This window comes from Hevea brasiliensis, chromosome 7 (genome assembly GCF_030052815.1).
Source record: "Hevea brasiliensis isolate MT/VB/25A 57/8 chromosome 7, ASM3005281v1, whole genome shotgun sequence".
NCBI lineage: Eukaryota > Viridiplantae > Streptophyta > Magnoliopsida > Malpighiales > Euphorbiaceae > Hevea > Hevea brasiliensis.
Window position 1 is genome coordinate 101,912,259 of NC_079499.1, and position 13,584 is coordinate 101,925,842.

General features: G+C 34.2%; 2 protein-coding genes across 3 annotated transcripts; one reads left to right on the forward strand and one right to left on the reverse strand.

Annotated features, from left to right (window-relative positions):
- Positions 1–99: 99 nt before the first annotated feature.
- Positions 100–1,799, forward strand: LOC131181426 (serine/threonine-protein phosphatase 7 long form homolog). The gene is made up of 4 exons (XM_058149490.1): positions 100–488; positions 580–667; positions 750–1,148; positions 1,257–1,799. Exons 1-4 carry the CDS (start codon positions 100–102, stop codon positions 1,797–1,799), a joined length of 1,419 nt encoding a protein of 472 aa, XP_058005473.1.
- Positions 1,800–3,780: 1,981 nt separating this feature from the next.
- On the reverse strand, positions 3,781–13,143 carry LOC110671018 (uncharacterized). Of its 2 annotated transcripts, XM_058150356.1 has the most exons (20): positions 12,506–13,143; positions 12,092–12,295; positions 10,845–10,949; positions 10,658–10,723; positions 10,425–10,589; positions 9,490–9,564; positions 9,247–9,389; positions 8,537–8,666; positions 8,373–8,442; positions 8,123–8,250; positions 7,960–8,016; positions 6,505–6,636; positions 6,316–6,408; positions 6,067–6,152; positions 5,930–5,996; positions 5,773–5,839; positions 5,571–5,701; positions 4,604–4,695; positions 4,461–4,527; positions 3,781–4,305 (listed from the first exon to the last, which is right to left on the reverse strand). In XM_058150356.1, exons 1-20 carry the CDS (start codon positions 13,079–13,081, stop codon positions 4,141–4,143), a joined length of 2,619 nt encoding a protein of 872 aa, XP_058006339.1. In that variant the 5' UTR covers positions 13,082–13,143; the 3' UTR covers positions 3,781–4,140. The 2 variants fall into 2 exon arrangements, with proteins under 2 accessions (XP_058006339.1, XP_058006340.1); XM_058150357.1 differs by lacking the exon at positions 6,505–6,636.
- Between the last annotated feature and the right edge of the window lie 441 nt (positions 13,144–13,584).

Below are 13,584 nucleotides of genomic sequence, written 5' to 3' on the forward strand. Positions count from 1 at the left end.
TTATTTCCGCTTGCCGATACATGGGTCTTTAGAATCGAATGTCACGGCCGATCGCCGTAAGTTTGTGAGACATTATTGGGAGCTAGACCACCCCTAGAAATGATCCGAGGACATACATTAAAATTATCGTGGCTAGTTGATGAGTTTGGAGATATTCCACATCAAGCTGATGATTTAACCGTATTATGGCATGCAAGAGCATTCATATTACGACTCATTAGTTCGATATTTCCCGACAAGACAAACTCACGTGTCAACTTGATGTTTCTACCCCTTCTAGAAGACTTGAGGGAAGCTGCGATATACAGTTGGGGTGGAGCTTGCTTAGCCTTCCTTTATCGTGAGCTATGCCGTGTTGCTGTTACTGAAACAAAGGAGATTTCAGGACCACTATTCATTTTGCAGATCTGGGCTTGGGAGAGATTTAAAATAATCTCTCCATCAATAAGGGATCCATCAGCTCCTCATGATGCACCTCTAGGTGCTAGGTATGTCATTAAATTTATATTTTTATCCATTAAGCAATGAATAAATTGCCTTTTATTGTATTATATTTTTAATTTTCTTATCAACTAACAGGTGGAGTAGAGCTCGACAAATCACTGAAGTAACAACTCATGTACTGCCACAAATTCGGTACAACCTTGACCGGATGCGACCTGAAGATGTAATAATATGACTTAAAATAATATGTTATATTTTTCCGTACATTTATAATCACTTCATGTTTTGCTAATATTCACTTGCAGATCACTTGGGAACCATATAGTGAGGAATTATTGGATGAGCTGCCAGACATGTGTATCCAAGGTCGTCCCAGTTGGAAGACAGTGGTGCCATTAATTTGCTTTCATATTATTGAATGGCACCAACCTGACAGAGTGATGAGGCAGTTTGGTTTGGCCCAGCCTATTCCAGCACCACCGATGCAAACAGATGAGTTGCACGATATTACTCTCCGACTCAGTGAGAGTAATTGGGCACACCACCATGCAACATATATTCATCGTTGGAATAGGCGAGAACAATATATTGTTCAAGGGCAACAAATGGGACAACCACTCCACCATCATTCTGAATATATGGAGTGGTACCGTCGAGCTGGTAGACGTTGGATCTCAATAAGTGGAGCTGCTATTGGTTGTGTGGTAATGATTAACAACATGTATTTTTTTCATTATTAAATACTTATAATAATAATTTTGTATTTTTTAACCTAAAATGTAACGTTATGTATATATTTTTTATTTTTACAGGAGGACGCAATTGAGGATTGTTTGATAAAATTACAAAATCCATCAACACAAAACGTGGCAGAAGTTAAGCGTACATTAAGAAAAATGATGATTGCTCTGGAACAAGAAAGTAGGCTTTGCCAAATGCCACCTCCTCAGTCTGCACCTCAAGCAGCAACTTTTAATGATGAATTGGAAGAGGACCAACCCATCAACCAACCTGGGCCCTCACGTAGACCAGCACGACGTCAATCACGTCCTCCTCGACGTCGTCAACATCAAATGCGTCAATCCTCTCCACCTGATGATGTTATGCCCCACATCGCATTTCACCCTTTCGCATGGCATCGGGCTGGTCCTATTCCCTTAGCTCCTGCACCGTCTCATCCTAGACCATCCACAGTATTCCAACCATATTCAGAAACTATCCCCCCACATTATACTGGTTGGATGCTTACCCCATCAATACCTGGCCCATCAACACCATGGATGACATATCATTCTCATGTGCAAAGCAGAAGCACATTTGACTTCACTGAGAGTCGTGACCACAAACACCAATGAGTAGCTTATTTGCTCCATTTGGCAGACCATCTAGCATTGGGCCATCACAATATGCTTCGAGTCAATTTGGCGGATATGGTTCAGATCAATACTATGCACTATATCAGTCTGGTGCCTTAGGCCATATTCCATCTGGTGCAGGTCTATTTGGACACCATGAACAAGGTGCTATGCATTATACTGCAGGGGGGGAATCATCAGGACAACAACAAGGGCAACCTGGCCAACCCCAAGATGCACAAGGTGATCCAGAAGAGCAGCAAGAAGGGGGACAACATCGAGTTCTTCGACCGAGATGACATATTCGAAGACCTGGTTGTGGCACATGACTAATTTAAATATTTATTTTTATTTATATAATAATTATGAATACTTGTCTTAATTTATATCTTGCTTTAAGTCAATTGCTCGTATGACATGTTAGTAAACATTTTATATATATATTTTTAATTAATTTGAAAATAATAAAGTAATTAAAACTAATTAAGTAATTACATTTATTAATTGCTATGAAGAAAATATATTATCCATAATTATAATAAGAATAAAAATTAATATTAGTTATACTTTAATAACTTTTAACGTTTATAACTAACATAATTTTAAATTTATCAATCTAATATATTCAAATATTATACATTTATATTTTTTAATCTATAAATTAAGAAATATTTTTATGATTAATAAATTTTTTTTTACAAAAATATAAAATTAATTTTTTGAATATAAATATTTTTTAAACCGTACAATTATATTCTATTTACAATATATAAATTAAATTAATTTCATAAATATATAATATTAAATAAATATTACTACTACTAAAATATAAAATAAACTTTAAACAAAATCAATCTATATATTTTATAAAATATAATAAATAACTATAATTAAATGATCGATCAAAATATTATAAATTTAATATATTTTATAAAATCAATTAAATAAATAAAATATAAAAATTGATTGGGACGTACTCGGGACGCTAATATGATTAGCGTTTTTCATGCTCTAGGACACTAATCATATTAGCGTTTTCATCCTTTGGGACGCTAATCATATTAGCGTGTTTCTGCTTCGGGACGGTGCATGTTTCTGCTTCGGGCCGAGACCGTGGTGCTGTCGTGGGGACGCTATTTTGAATAGCGTCCCCACGTAAAAAAGCTATTTTGAATAGCGTTTTTACGTGAGGACGCTATTCAAAATAGCGTTTTTTTTTTTACGCTATTTTAAATAGCGTCTATGTGTTGGGACGCTATTTTTATCAACGTTTTTTTGTCTTCTCACCTCCTTCCCGTAATTTTCCCAAATTCTACTCCGTTTCGGTATATTATTTTTTAAATTGACCCTGTACGGTCAATTGCCCAAATATATGGTACACAAAGAGTGACTTAATTGATACGCAATACGTGATTATATCAATTCAATTTATGATACATAAATTACAATTAATTATATAATCTCTACTCTAAAAACAGTCAATAAAATATTTTTTTCATAATTTTTAAATTTTGTATGATGTATATATTTTACAATATTAATATTAGTAAAAAAAATTTCAAAAATCTAATTTTTTTATAATATACTATTAAATTTTTTTATCAATTATATTTTAAAAAATAATAGTATTTTAAATAGAATGAGTTTTTAATTGACATTTAATAAACTTTATAATTTAAGATTTAAAGGAATGTAGAACACATTATAATTACTTAATGAGTCTTATTTGACTTAGCAGTATGTGAAACTAACAACCTATATTTACTATCACCTTAGCCAATGAATATTAAAACAATAATACAGAGAGAATATAAAAGATATGATACTTTTTCTAGAAAGCTTCTCTTTCTTCCTGACTGTTATTACTTATTGATTTTTTTATTCTCATTTCTTCTCTTCCTCTATTTTTTTTCTTTGTATACTAACATCCTAGGTACTCTTATTTTATTAAAAAGAAAGAGAAGAAAAAATAAAAAAAAAATGAATAGGATCATCTTGTTCTTCATTTTGATTTTGTGTTGAACATAATGAAATGGGATAGCTTGATTTAGAGAACCAGAATGCATTCTCAAGAGATTTGGGACACAAAAGTCTCGCATTTTGGAACGTGAGATCTGAGTCGCGGAACCTAGGGGTTTTAGGAGAATCTGGCAACTATGGTTCTAACCATGTACAGATCTTAATGAAGCAATACTGCTTTTAACCTGCAGAATCCCAAGTTCTATATCCTAATTATTATTATTATTATTTTTTTACATTTTACATGATATACTTAAAAGCTAACGGTTCAGATGAAACGAATTGGAAGAGGACCTATGTCATATCTACCAGAAAGAACAGATTATGATGACATCAAATGCTGCAAAATCTTTGCTCGAGAGGGTATCAGGGAGGATATAATAGATGTCCATGTATCGGGTGGTAATTTGCTTTTAAAGTGCTTCAACAGTTCAATCACTTGTTTGAAAGTTGCTTCTGTGGCCAGATCATCAGCAACCCATAATATCTGCAAGAAAAAATAAATAAATAAAGTTCACCATCGTTATGACCAAAAAAAAAGTTTATATACCCTTAAGGATTCGACTTTGTACTTTGTAGTGTAGGAGTAAGATAAGGTAAATTTAAGAGAAAAAAATAAAATGATAGGCAGAGAGAGCATACCTCTGCAAAGACTTCAAAGATCTTGGAAAGATGAGTATCATTTCTGCTAATAAGTTCCTCTTTGAACCTGAAATAAGTCGAAAAATCACTGGAAAACTGACATTATGGTTACACAAGTGATTTAAGGTATACAATCAGCTTACTTTTCAACCATCGAACAAAGCCGATCATGGGCAACTTTGGCCTCATCTAGATCATTAACTATTGGCAAATGGCTTAACCATATACCAAACACCTGTTCAATAAATTACAAGTAACATCACAAAATCACTGTAAGAACTAGGGATATCTGACCATTCTGTGATTAATGATGCAAAATACAAGTAAAATAGTCGATACAAGGTGATGAAATTGTCCCAAGGACTAAGGATCATGTATTCCAATTGAAATTTGACACATTAGTATTTGTTGCTAAACTTTAAGATTAATGGATTATGTGATTGAGTAAACTATACGCCTAGTATTAACCTGAGGTCCAGAGTCCAGACAGTTAATATTGTGGCCTTTTCATGAATGCAGTTTACAATCTTACAAATTCTATGGATGAGAGATATCTTTTCTTGATAAATTCTACCCACACTAATAGTATCACCCACAGCCTGACTGAAATGGCTGGTCCAGATGAACTTGTTGTCAAGGAGAGGTGGCAGTTTTCCAATGGACAAGGCCATATGTCAGAATGCTTAGGAAAATAATAGTTTATGCTTCCTTCCAAACAATGTTTTTAATTTAATTTAAATCATTGTTAATTGCGGTATTATCATAGGTTATTCAGAAGTTTTGGTGCCCATATGACAGATTTACTAAGAAGCTTTCTGTGCTAGAAGTAGTATTACTGTAGCAGTGTAGCCAGTAGCAAAACTATAAACAAAATTTTCTCTAAGTTAAATAAAAGTTATACGTAAGAAATAAGAGCATAATTGAGAATGGAGACGACAAAAATATGAACTTGCAAGAGTAAGATGACATGACTCACAAATCACTTGAGCAAAGATGTTTACTCCATGAAAGTTGACAAAAATATGAACTTGCTATTAAATATGGATGATTGCCGAGTGCTAATGTTAGCTTCAGAAATTATGATGTTGATGAAAACAAGGGTAACTTAACTTCATCTAGTCTCTCATAATGGCAAAGGCATATTTTTCCAAGTGCAGAAACAGCTGCGTCATGGGCTAGTAAGTAATCTAGATGCAGTGTCTCTTGATCCCGCATGATAGCATTTAGACCAGCAAGAGCCTCTGCCAAAAGGATGTTGAATTTAAGGTATAAAGCATGCACAGGAGATAATGCGACAAAAAAAAAATGCTACCTTTGATATGAGATTTGAATATAGATCCACCAAACTCTGCACTAACACCAATTCCCTGTGCGACTGTCTGCAATAGTTATTGTTTGGAGTCAGAGTTGCACCGCTTACAAGTTGTAGAATCAACAATGGCAAACCATATACTGAGTCAGAGAGACACCTGTTGAACTTCTGGGTTCTTCTCACAGCAGGCGTCAAATAGGAATTGAAGACTATTCTCACAGTACCTATTGTATCAGAATGAGTTAAAATGAATTCAAACTATCATGATTAATCAAAATAATGGAGTGTGCTCACCTCAATGCTTCTTCTTGGCATTTCTCTGCAACATCACTGAAAATATGCAAGGCAGTTCTTCTCTCTTCTGCTTTTCTATCGTTCTCCTACAGCCAAAGAACGCGTTTTGTATATCATTCAACCATTTGAATCATTCACAACCCGCATCTGTGTGAGGATCCTATTATAATTGTTCAAATTTAAGGGCTGCAGATCTTGCTTTCTAATGCAATAGCAATAATACAAAGGGTAATCAAGGAAGAAACTTACCCACATATATGCCATGCATGATAAGAGCTGGTCAAAGAATTGTGACAAGGAAGTCTTATATGCTTTAGTGAAAGTGGTCAAGCAACCAAAAGCCTATGGTAAAAAGGAAGGCAAAGTTAAACGTCCTAATATAAATGAGTAGCAAAAATTAGCACAGCTATTATTCAATGGAGATTATAAAATACAGACTTTGTTATGAATTTTTTCTGTTTGCTCATTTTCCACTTGGCTTCCTAGAAGGGCTGAACAAGTTTTGATAATCTCCATTATTATATGCAAGAAGTAGTTGGTCTGTTCTGTGTTCAGGGTAGGTCCAGAGATCTGCGAGAGAAGAAACTATTCATAGAAGCGAATGGTTTCTGCATAACCTTGGAATGGCTACAGAAACTTCATAATAAATTGAAACCGCATTATTTGTTAGATTAAAACGTATCCACATCATAAGGCATAAAAGGAGAAGCATGTAAGAAACAGAATATTCATACAAAATAGCTATTTCAGATAAGATTGCTTGTATAATCCACTAAGGGGTTTGGAAATGGAGGAGACATTAGAATTGATTCTTTTTATTTTTTATAATTAGTTTTGGGATGTTGAATACCTGAATCAGAGAGATCACATATCCAACACAAAGCAATAAGCCATTGTTTAGTGTAATCTTAAGTACATTATGTCTCATTACTTTGTTTGCTTGCAGGAAAAAAAAATCTGACCTTACATAATGTAATCATCATTGCTTTGACTACTGTAATGCCCATTACATGCAACATTATTTGTAATCATGATTAGTTTTGTGCATTTTGTTACTAATTTCTGCTTCTACCACCATACTTACCCCCACCAACACCACAACCACCTCCACCAGTCCACCACTTTCTTCTACGTACTGCCAATATAATCACCACCTAATAAACAAAATATAAGAATGAAATAATTGCATTGCGTTACATTAATTTTCATTTTTTGCAATCAAACTTGGAAATAGAATGACAATACACTCCATTCAATTACATTTTTCATTAAATCACATCTTTTATTAAATTTCATTCCTTTCCATGAAATCCTACCAAACACAACCTAAAGTTTAAGCCTCAACTTGAGTGAGCACATCTAATGAATAGTGGACACTGCCATTACTAACATTTTTTGACACTAAAATCCAGAAAACTTATTGTTAGCACCGAGTAGAGATAGTTTTATACCAACATACTACCTAAATCTCTTTGTCCCATTGCACTTGGGTTGCTATGCTTTAAGTAGTTAGAATTGCGCCTTTGCTAACAGTTTAAGCTTTGAACACGATCATAATCGTACAATTGGCATTTGAGCTAAGGTAATGGATTCCAATCCTTGAGGGATTGTTAGTACTAAGTGGGGATAACTCAGTGGGCCAGCATCTTCCTAGATCCCTTTGAACCATGGCGCTTAGGCCGCTAAGCTATAAGGAGTTGAAAGCAACCCAAACGCTATGGGCCAAATGGATTTAGGCAGAATGCTGGTCTACTGAACTGACCTCGGTTCTGATACCAATTGTAAGATCCAACGTCACCACCGTGCCAAAAGTTTAAGAAAAAGAAGTTCTAAAACAAGTACTAAATAGACAAAAATAGACAAATGGAAAAAAAAAAAAGGAATGCTACAAACCTCCATACATTCGTTCAGCGACTCTAAAATTCTTACTTGAATTTCTGTTAACTTTTCCTACAAACCAACAGCAATTAAAAATTGGTCATTATCCAGATAATAAGCTTAAAGTGAGATTTCTAAACGACTAATAATGTTCAATAATTATTGACCATACAATTACCTTATTTAGAGCTTCTACTAAAGCTGGTGTAATGTAAGAAGACAGTTTCTTGAAAGATGAATCGTCAGACCCCTCAGTGCACTCTTTCTCCATTGCTGCTTTAGATGATTTCAATATTACTGGCATAGCTGAAGATAAAGCACAAAGGCATAGATTAGTGATGATTAAGGAAAGCTACTGAGGAATACAAGAAAATCATAATAAAATATAAAAAACATGAATCCCTGAAACAGAAAATTGTTCTAAGTACCTGAAATAGAAATGGTTCTAAGTTCTTCATGGATATCGTAATTGATAAGTGGAACTAAGGTCTGAGCAGCCTGCACAGAATAGTCACTCTCGAGTCACTTTCACATTTGTTCATGGAAGCCTAGGAATGACTATAAAATGCTGCAAGATTATTTCATAAAGAACCTCATCAGTCCATAAATTGAAGCCTTCCTTCAACTCATCAGCACAGATACACAACACTTTACAAGCTGTGGCTTTCTCCTCCAAGACCTCTGATTTGATCTCACTTATTTGATCTTGAAGAGTGACAATGCTGCAGTATAAAGATATCTAATCAGAAAATGTCAAAGTAGTATTTATTTTTACATGGGAATCTTTGCCCTCATGAGTCTGCGGTAGAACACTAGTATGCACCAAAATAAAATTTTTCATTTGATATGATAGCTTACATTAATATGAAAACAAGGATATACGGAAAAATTCATTAATTTAAAATTCCTCCAATTATCTACCATCAGAAACTCTGATAAGATTTTGAAACTCACTAAAAACTCTGCATTTGAAACTGATGTAGATATTTGATTTTTTACAAACATATGGCTATCGTTCTCTACAAATAAATAGAAAATTTTCTTAGTGGACCTGCAAAAATCTCACAGATAATAATTCACCACTTGCTTATTTGAGACACTCAAATTTGCTGTCTGCATGAATATAACTTTCTTTGTGCTAAAGTGATAGAAGAAGACAAGAAAGACACCTAATCTATAATAAGAAAAAGAAGTGTTTAAAGCTTATTTTAGTGTGTATTTCAATGAATAATCTGAATTCTTAAGTCGTATAAGCAACACAAGAGAAAAAGTAGTAGAACCTTTCTTAATATGAAGGCTCACCTTTCAAATGAATGTTTACTTTCAGAAACTTTTAGTGAAGTGACATGTGACGCAAGTTGAGCAGATTGAAGCAACAGAGGAATGGCAACACCCAGGTAAGGTTGGAAGTCTTGGCCTAAGCATTTACATAAGCTGCCCCATGCCTGTAATATAATTACAAGTTTCATAGAAAACTAAGGTACTAAGGAAAAATGCTGATTCAGTTTTTGATAGAAATTGAAAAACCAAATACTATTAACATACTTTTAACAGTTGATTTCTCATTGGATGTCCTGTCCCTATTTTAGATGCTTTCGAGGAGATAAGCAATTGCAAAACCTTGAATAAGAAAAGAAATAGTTAATAAAGTTTCATATTCAACAGTAGAATTAATGACAATTGTAGAACATAATGAATCCAACTGCCTCTAATTATAGCACCTATTGAACTAGGTGAACATTAATCCTTTCAATAATTCTGACTAAATGGGCTTCAATGACCAATGTCTACTTAACGTGAGAAGAAAATGGAAACCGGGCATTTCTAAATGTTAAATCAAGCACACAAATTTAAATCGCATAATCTCACAATAAAGAGAAAAGAAGAAGAATGGACACAAGATTTATTACAGAGAAAAAATAAGATACAATTATTCAGAACTCCAAACCCCAACCCCAAACCCCCATTTTGTTTCTTGAATTTTTCAGGATTCTATTGCAATAGGCAAAAAATACAATTATACTTATCCATATCGAGCGGTGTTGCCCTTACACCCCAACGAGTCATTCTTATTCCAATCGAGTCACAATGCAAAACTTTCAGGTCACATTACAATTCGGGTTCATGAAAAACATATTTAAAATTCAAGTCACATAAATAACACTAAATTTATAGGGAGAAAAATACAAAGGATTGAAGTTTTCAACTTAGATTCTTAAGCACAAGAATTCGATCTTAGACTAAGAAAAAAATTGCAGTTCTTTGGAGAAAGCTGGGATAAGTCTACATACTCCTAAAGTTTAATTATTTTAGAAGCAGACTAGTGAATCAAACTTTATTTATATTCAGGCAAAGATCTTCTGTTAAGCATGGCAGAACACAACACCAAGTAATTAACTAGTGTTCTGGGAACTTTCATCCATAACTTCTTAAAACATTACTAGAAAGCTGTATCTTAAAGTTCCAGTACTGATAATTACCATTTGAAAATAATCATTGATCATCTCCTTCTCAACAGACAATCCCACAAGAGTAATGCAATCCACTGACTGAGCAAGAAGCGTGAAGTTAGATCCTTCAGCTGCTTTCATCATTATCACTTTCATGTAAGGCATAACAGTTCCGTAATACTCTTGGAAACTATCCTGCAAAACAAAGGGTAAATATTAAAAAGCGAGCTTAACATAGAAAACAGAAGCAAGTCTTTAAGTACCTTTAATGACGCAGCAAGAGATGCTAACCCCATTAAAGCTGCCTCATTCAATACTTGTGGTCCTCTCTTTATTGAGCCATTAAACATTAATCACTTACACGCGTGAGTAATGAGATACACAAATGCACATGGACACTGTGAGCAAAAAATGACTGCAAAAAGTAGGATCACATAAGTAAGGCATTACCTGTAGGCACCTAAGCAGCATATTGACAATTTCATCTATGTAAGGTGTCAAGAGATCTGAATTGCAATGCTGAGCAAAATAAGATAATGCCTTAACAGCTTGCAACTGCAATGATACTACAAAAAATTAAAATGCAAACGTCTTTCAAAAAATTTGGTATGTATGTGTTACATGTACATGTAAAATTGAATAGGATATAAGGCAGCACATTTGATCAAATCAAGTAAATTAAGCCTTAAATGGCAATACAAAGGTTGAAAGAAAATACTTGGGTGAGTAGATGATATTGTAAAATGGAGTTGGCAGATCAGTATGCTTCAGGTTTAATTGAAAATAATTTCAGAAATATAAAAACCGTATATTGTCTGTAGATGGAAACAAATTTTGACATAGTCTCATTGCATAATGGGGAAATGAGGAAAAGGGAACCAGAGGCATTTTTGGGGTTCATAAAACTGTGAATGCAACTTTAATTAGAAAGTCAAGGTTAATATATATCATTCTTGCAGTAAGAAAAACTAAATGTGAGGGCTTCTTGTAAGTTGATGGGGATGCGTTTAGGTCTTCTTTGAATGTTAAGAGAGGCAAAACTTGTTTGTGCAGTAGTTGATTGTGCAATCCCAGTTCTGTCTAAACGTTCTATACCATCCAATGATGCTCCTAAAATTATTAATCATTCCATCAATAAGTAGAAATGTGGCTGAGTTGAAAAAGAAGCATATATGTAAAATGTTTCAGCATTATATGCTCGTGTTGGACCATTTCCATAAACAGTGCGCCTTGTTAGAAAGCAATTGACAATATACAATTGATGAGACAGGGTATCTAGCTAAAATTTATAGCTAGTGAAAATCTTTATTTTTGTTGAAACACTATTTTGCCTGACATTTCTAATTTATTTTGGCCAATATTTTTCTAATATGTATACCTGAAATGAAGATAATTTTGACATTGGTAAACAACCAAATCCACACTAAATACCTCTGCCAGTTCTCCTAGAAATTAGAATCCGGAGAAAAAAGAAAAGCTATCAGAAGTTTTCAATATGATTATTGATCCGAAATATTAGGAATTATTTTTGGAAGGTCCTACTGTTGTATAGAATTAAATGGACAATGAAAAGATAATAATAAAAAAAAGGATATCCTGCCCTTACAGCTTGCCCATTCAAGTTATTTTTTTCTGCCTCACAAAGGAACTTGTATAATGGGGCTAACAGATGTAAATGGGAGTGACAAACCATGTACCTGAATGCGGGGATTCTGGAAATAATTTGAGGCCTTTATTAGAGGAGGAAGCACTTGATTATAATACTGATGCTGAAATCCAGGGTTCAATTTCTTGGAAAACTCCTCAATTGCATTCAAGGCCGCCCAACGTACATGGAAGTGGGCGTCTTCAACAGCTTTCATGGCTGGTTCTACCACAAGATCCAACTTGTTTATTAATTCCTGTAACATTAGAGAGTAAGAAAAATCATTTCTAATACTTGGTAGTTGGTAAGGAAAATTAGTATTCAATGAATGATTACAGGTGAAACAGCACATTCTAACCAAAAAGAACACACTTCGAGATTTTGAAGAAACTTAAATATTTTGAATCAGAAGATGAACACGATGCATATGTGAAATTGGAAGAGACGGTTGACTCGACCCTGATACCTTAGAGCAAGCACAGGCGATAATGACATTGGATACAACAGCAGCATGGCGACTTTGCCATTCATCAGAATTGTAGTGTGATTCAAACATTGCACTGAATTTCTTCAGAAGAAATTGGCCACCCATGGCAGGTGCAAATCGAGCCAACCTCTTTTTTCCCTGAAAATGTAAACTCCAGTTCTTTTCCAACTTTTTCTCATCCCATGCTGGGTAATCATCAATGGCCTTAAGCATAGAAAATATTTGAGAAATAAACCTTCCAGTATGGTAAGGCACTGCTTCTGGTTCCCTAAAATTCGAGAAAATTTGCGCCACAATTTCCGTCGCAAGAAACCTTGTTCTCTCATTAAAATTCTGGTTTTTCAAGATTTTATACATACATTCAAATATCTCATCAATCCAATTCAGAAGCAGATCTGGTCTGTCCTTCGTCGCCTCAATCAAATCTTCAAGCGCCTTCTGTGCGTAATTCTCTTCATTCTTATTAAACACTACTCTGCCCTCGAAGATCTTGAGGTCCTCCATTATTTTAGGCATCAGATCTTGAAGTTCATCTCCATCTTCTTCCAAACTCATTTTCTCTACTCAGCTGGGGCAAGATACAACTAAAACAAGCTTTAACTGTTCCCTCCAAAATCCTCAACTTCTTTAGCTGTACAGAACTAAGTATATATACAATCCAGAGATTGTCTAGCTTGCTCTGGAAGCTACCTTGCCAGCTGGTGCTACGATTCCCGCCATAAGTTCATTTTCAACTGCTTTTGGTTCAATCGTCGTTGTGGCTTTACTCCTCTTATCTTCGTGTGAATGACGCACACCGTTTCATTTAACGCCCAATACTCACCGTTTCATTTAACTCCCCTTCCCTCCAGTGGAAATGGGGATTTTTGTGATGATTTGAGTATTCGTTTTAAATTGAAGACTTTATTTTTAAGTTATTTTGTCTGATTTTAATTTTAGTTTAAATTTAATAGCTATTAATTAATTAAATTAAATAATTTATATATATATAATTACATATAATTCATAAACTTTCTATAAAAATAAATTAATTTAAAAATCAATAAAGTAATTCAGTT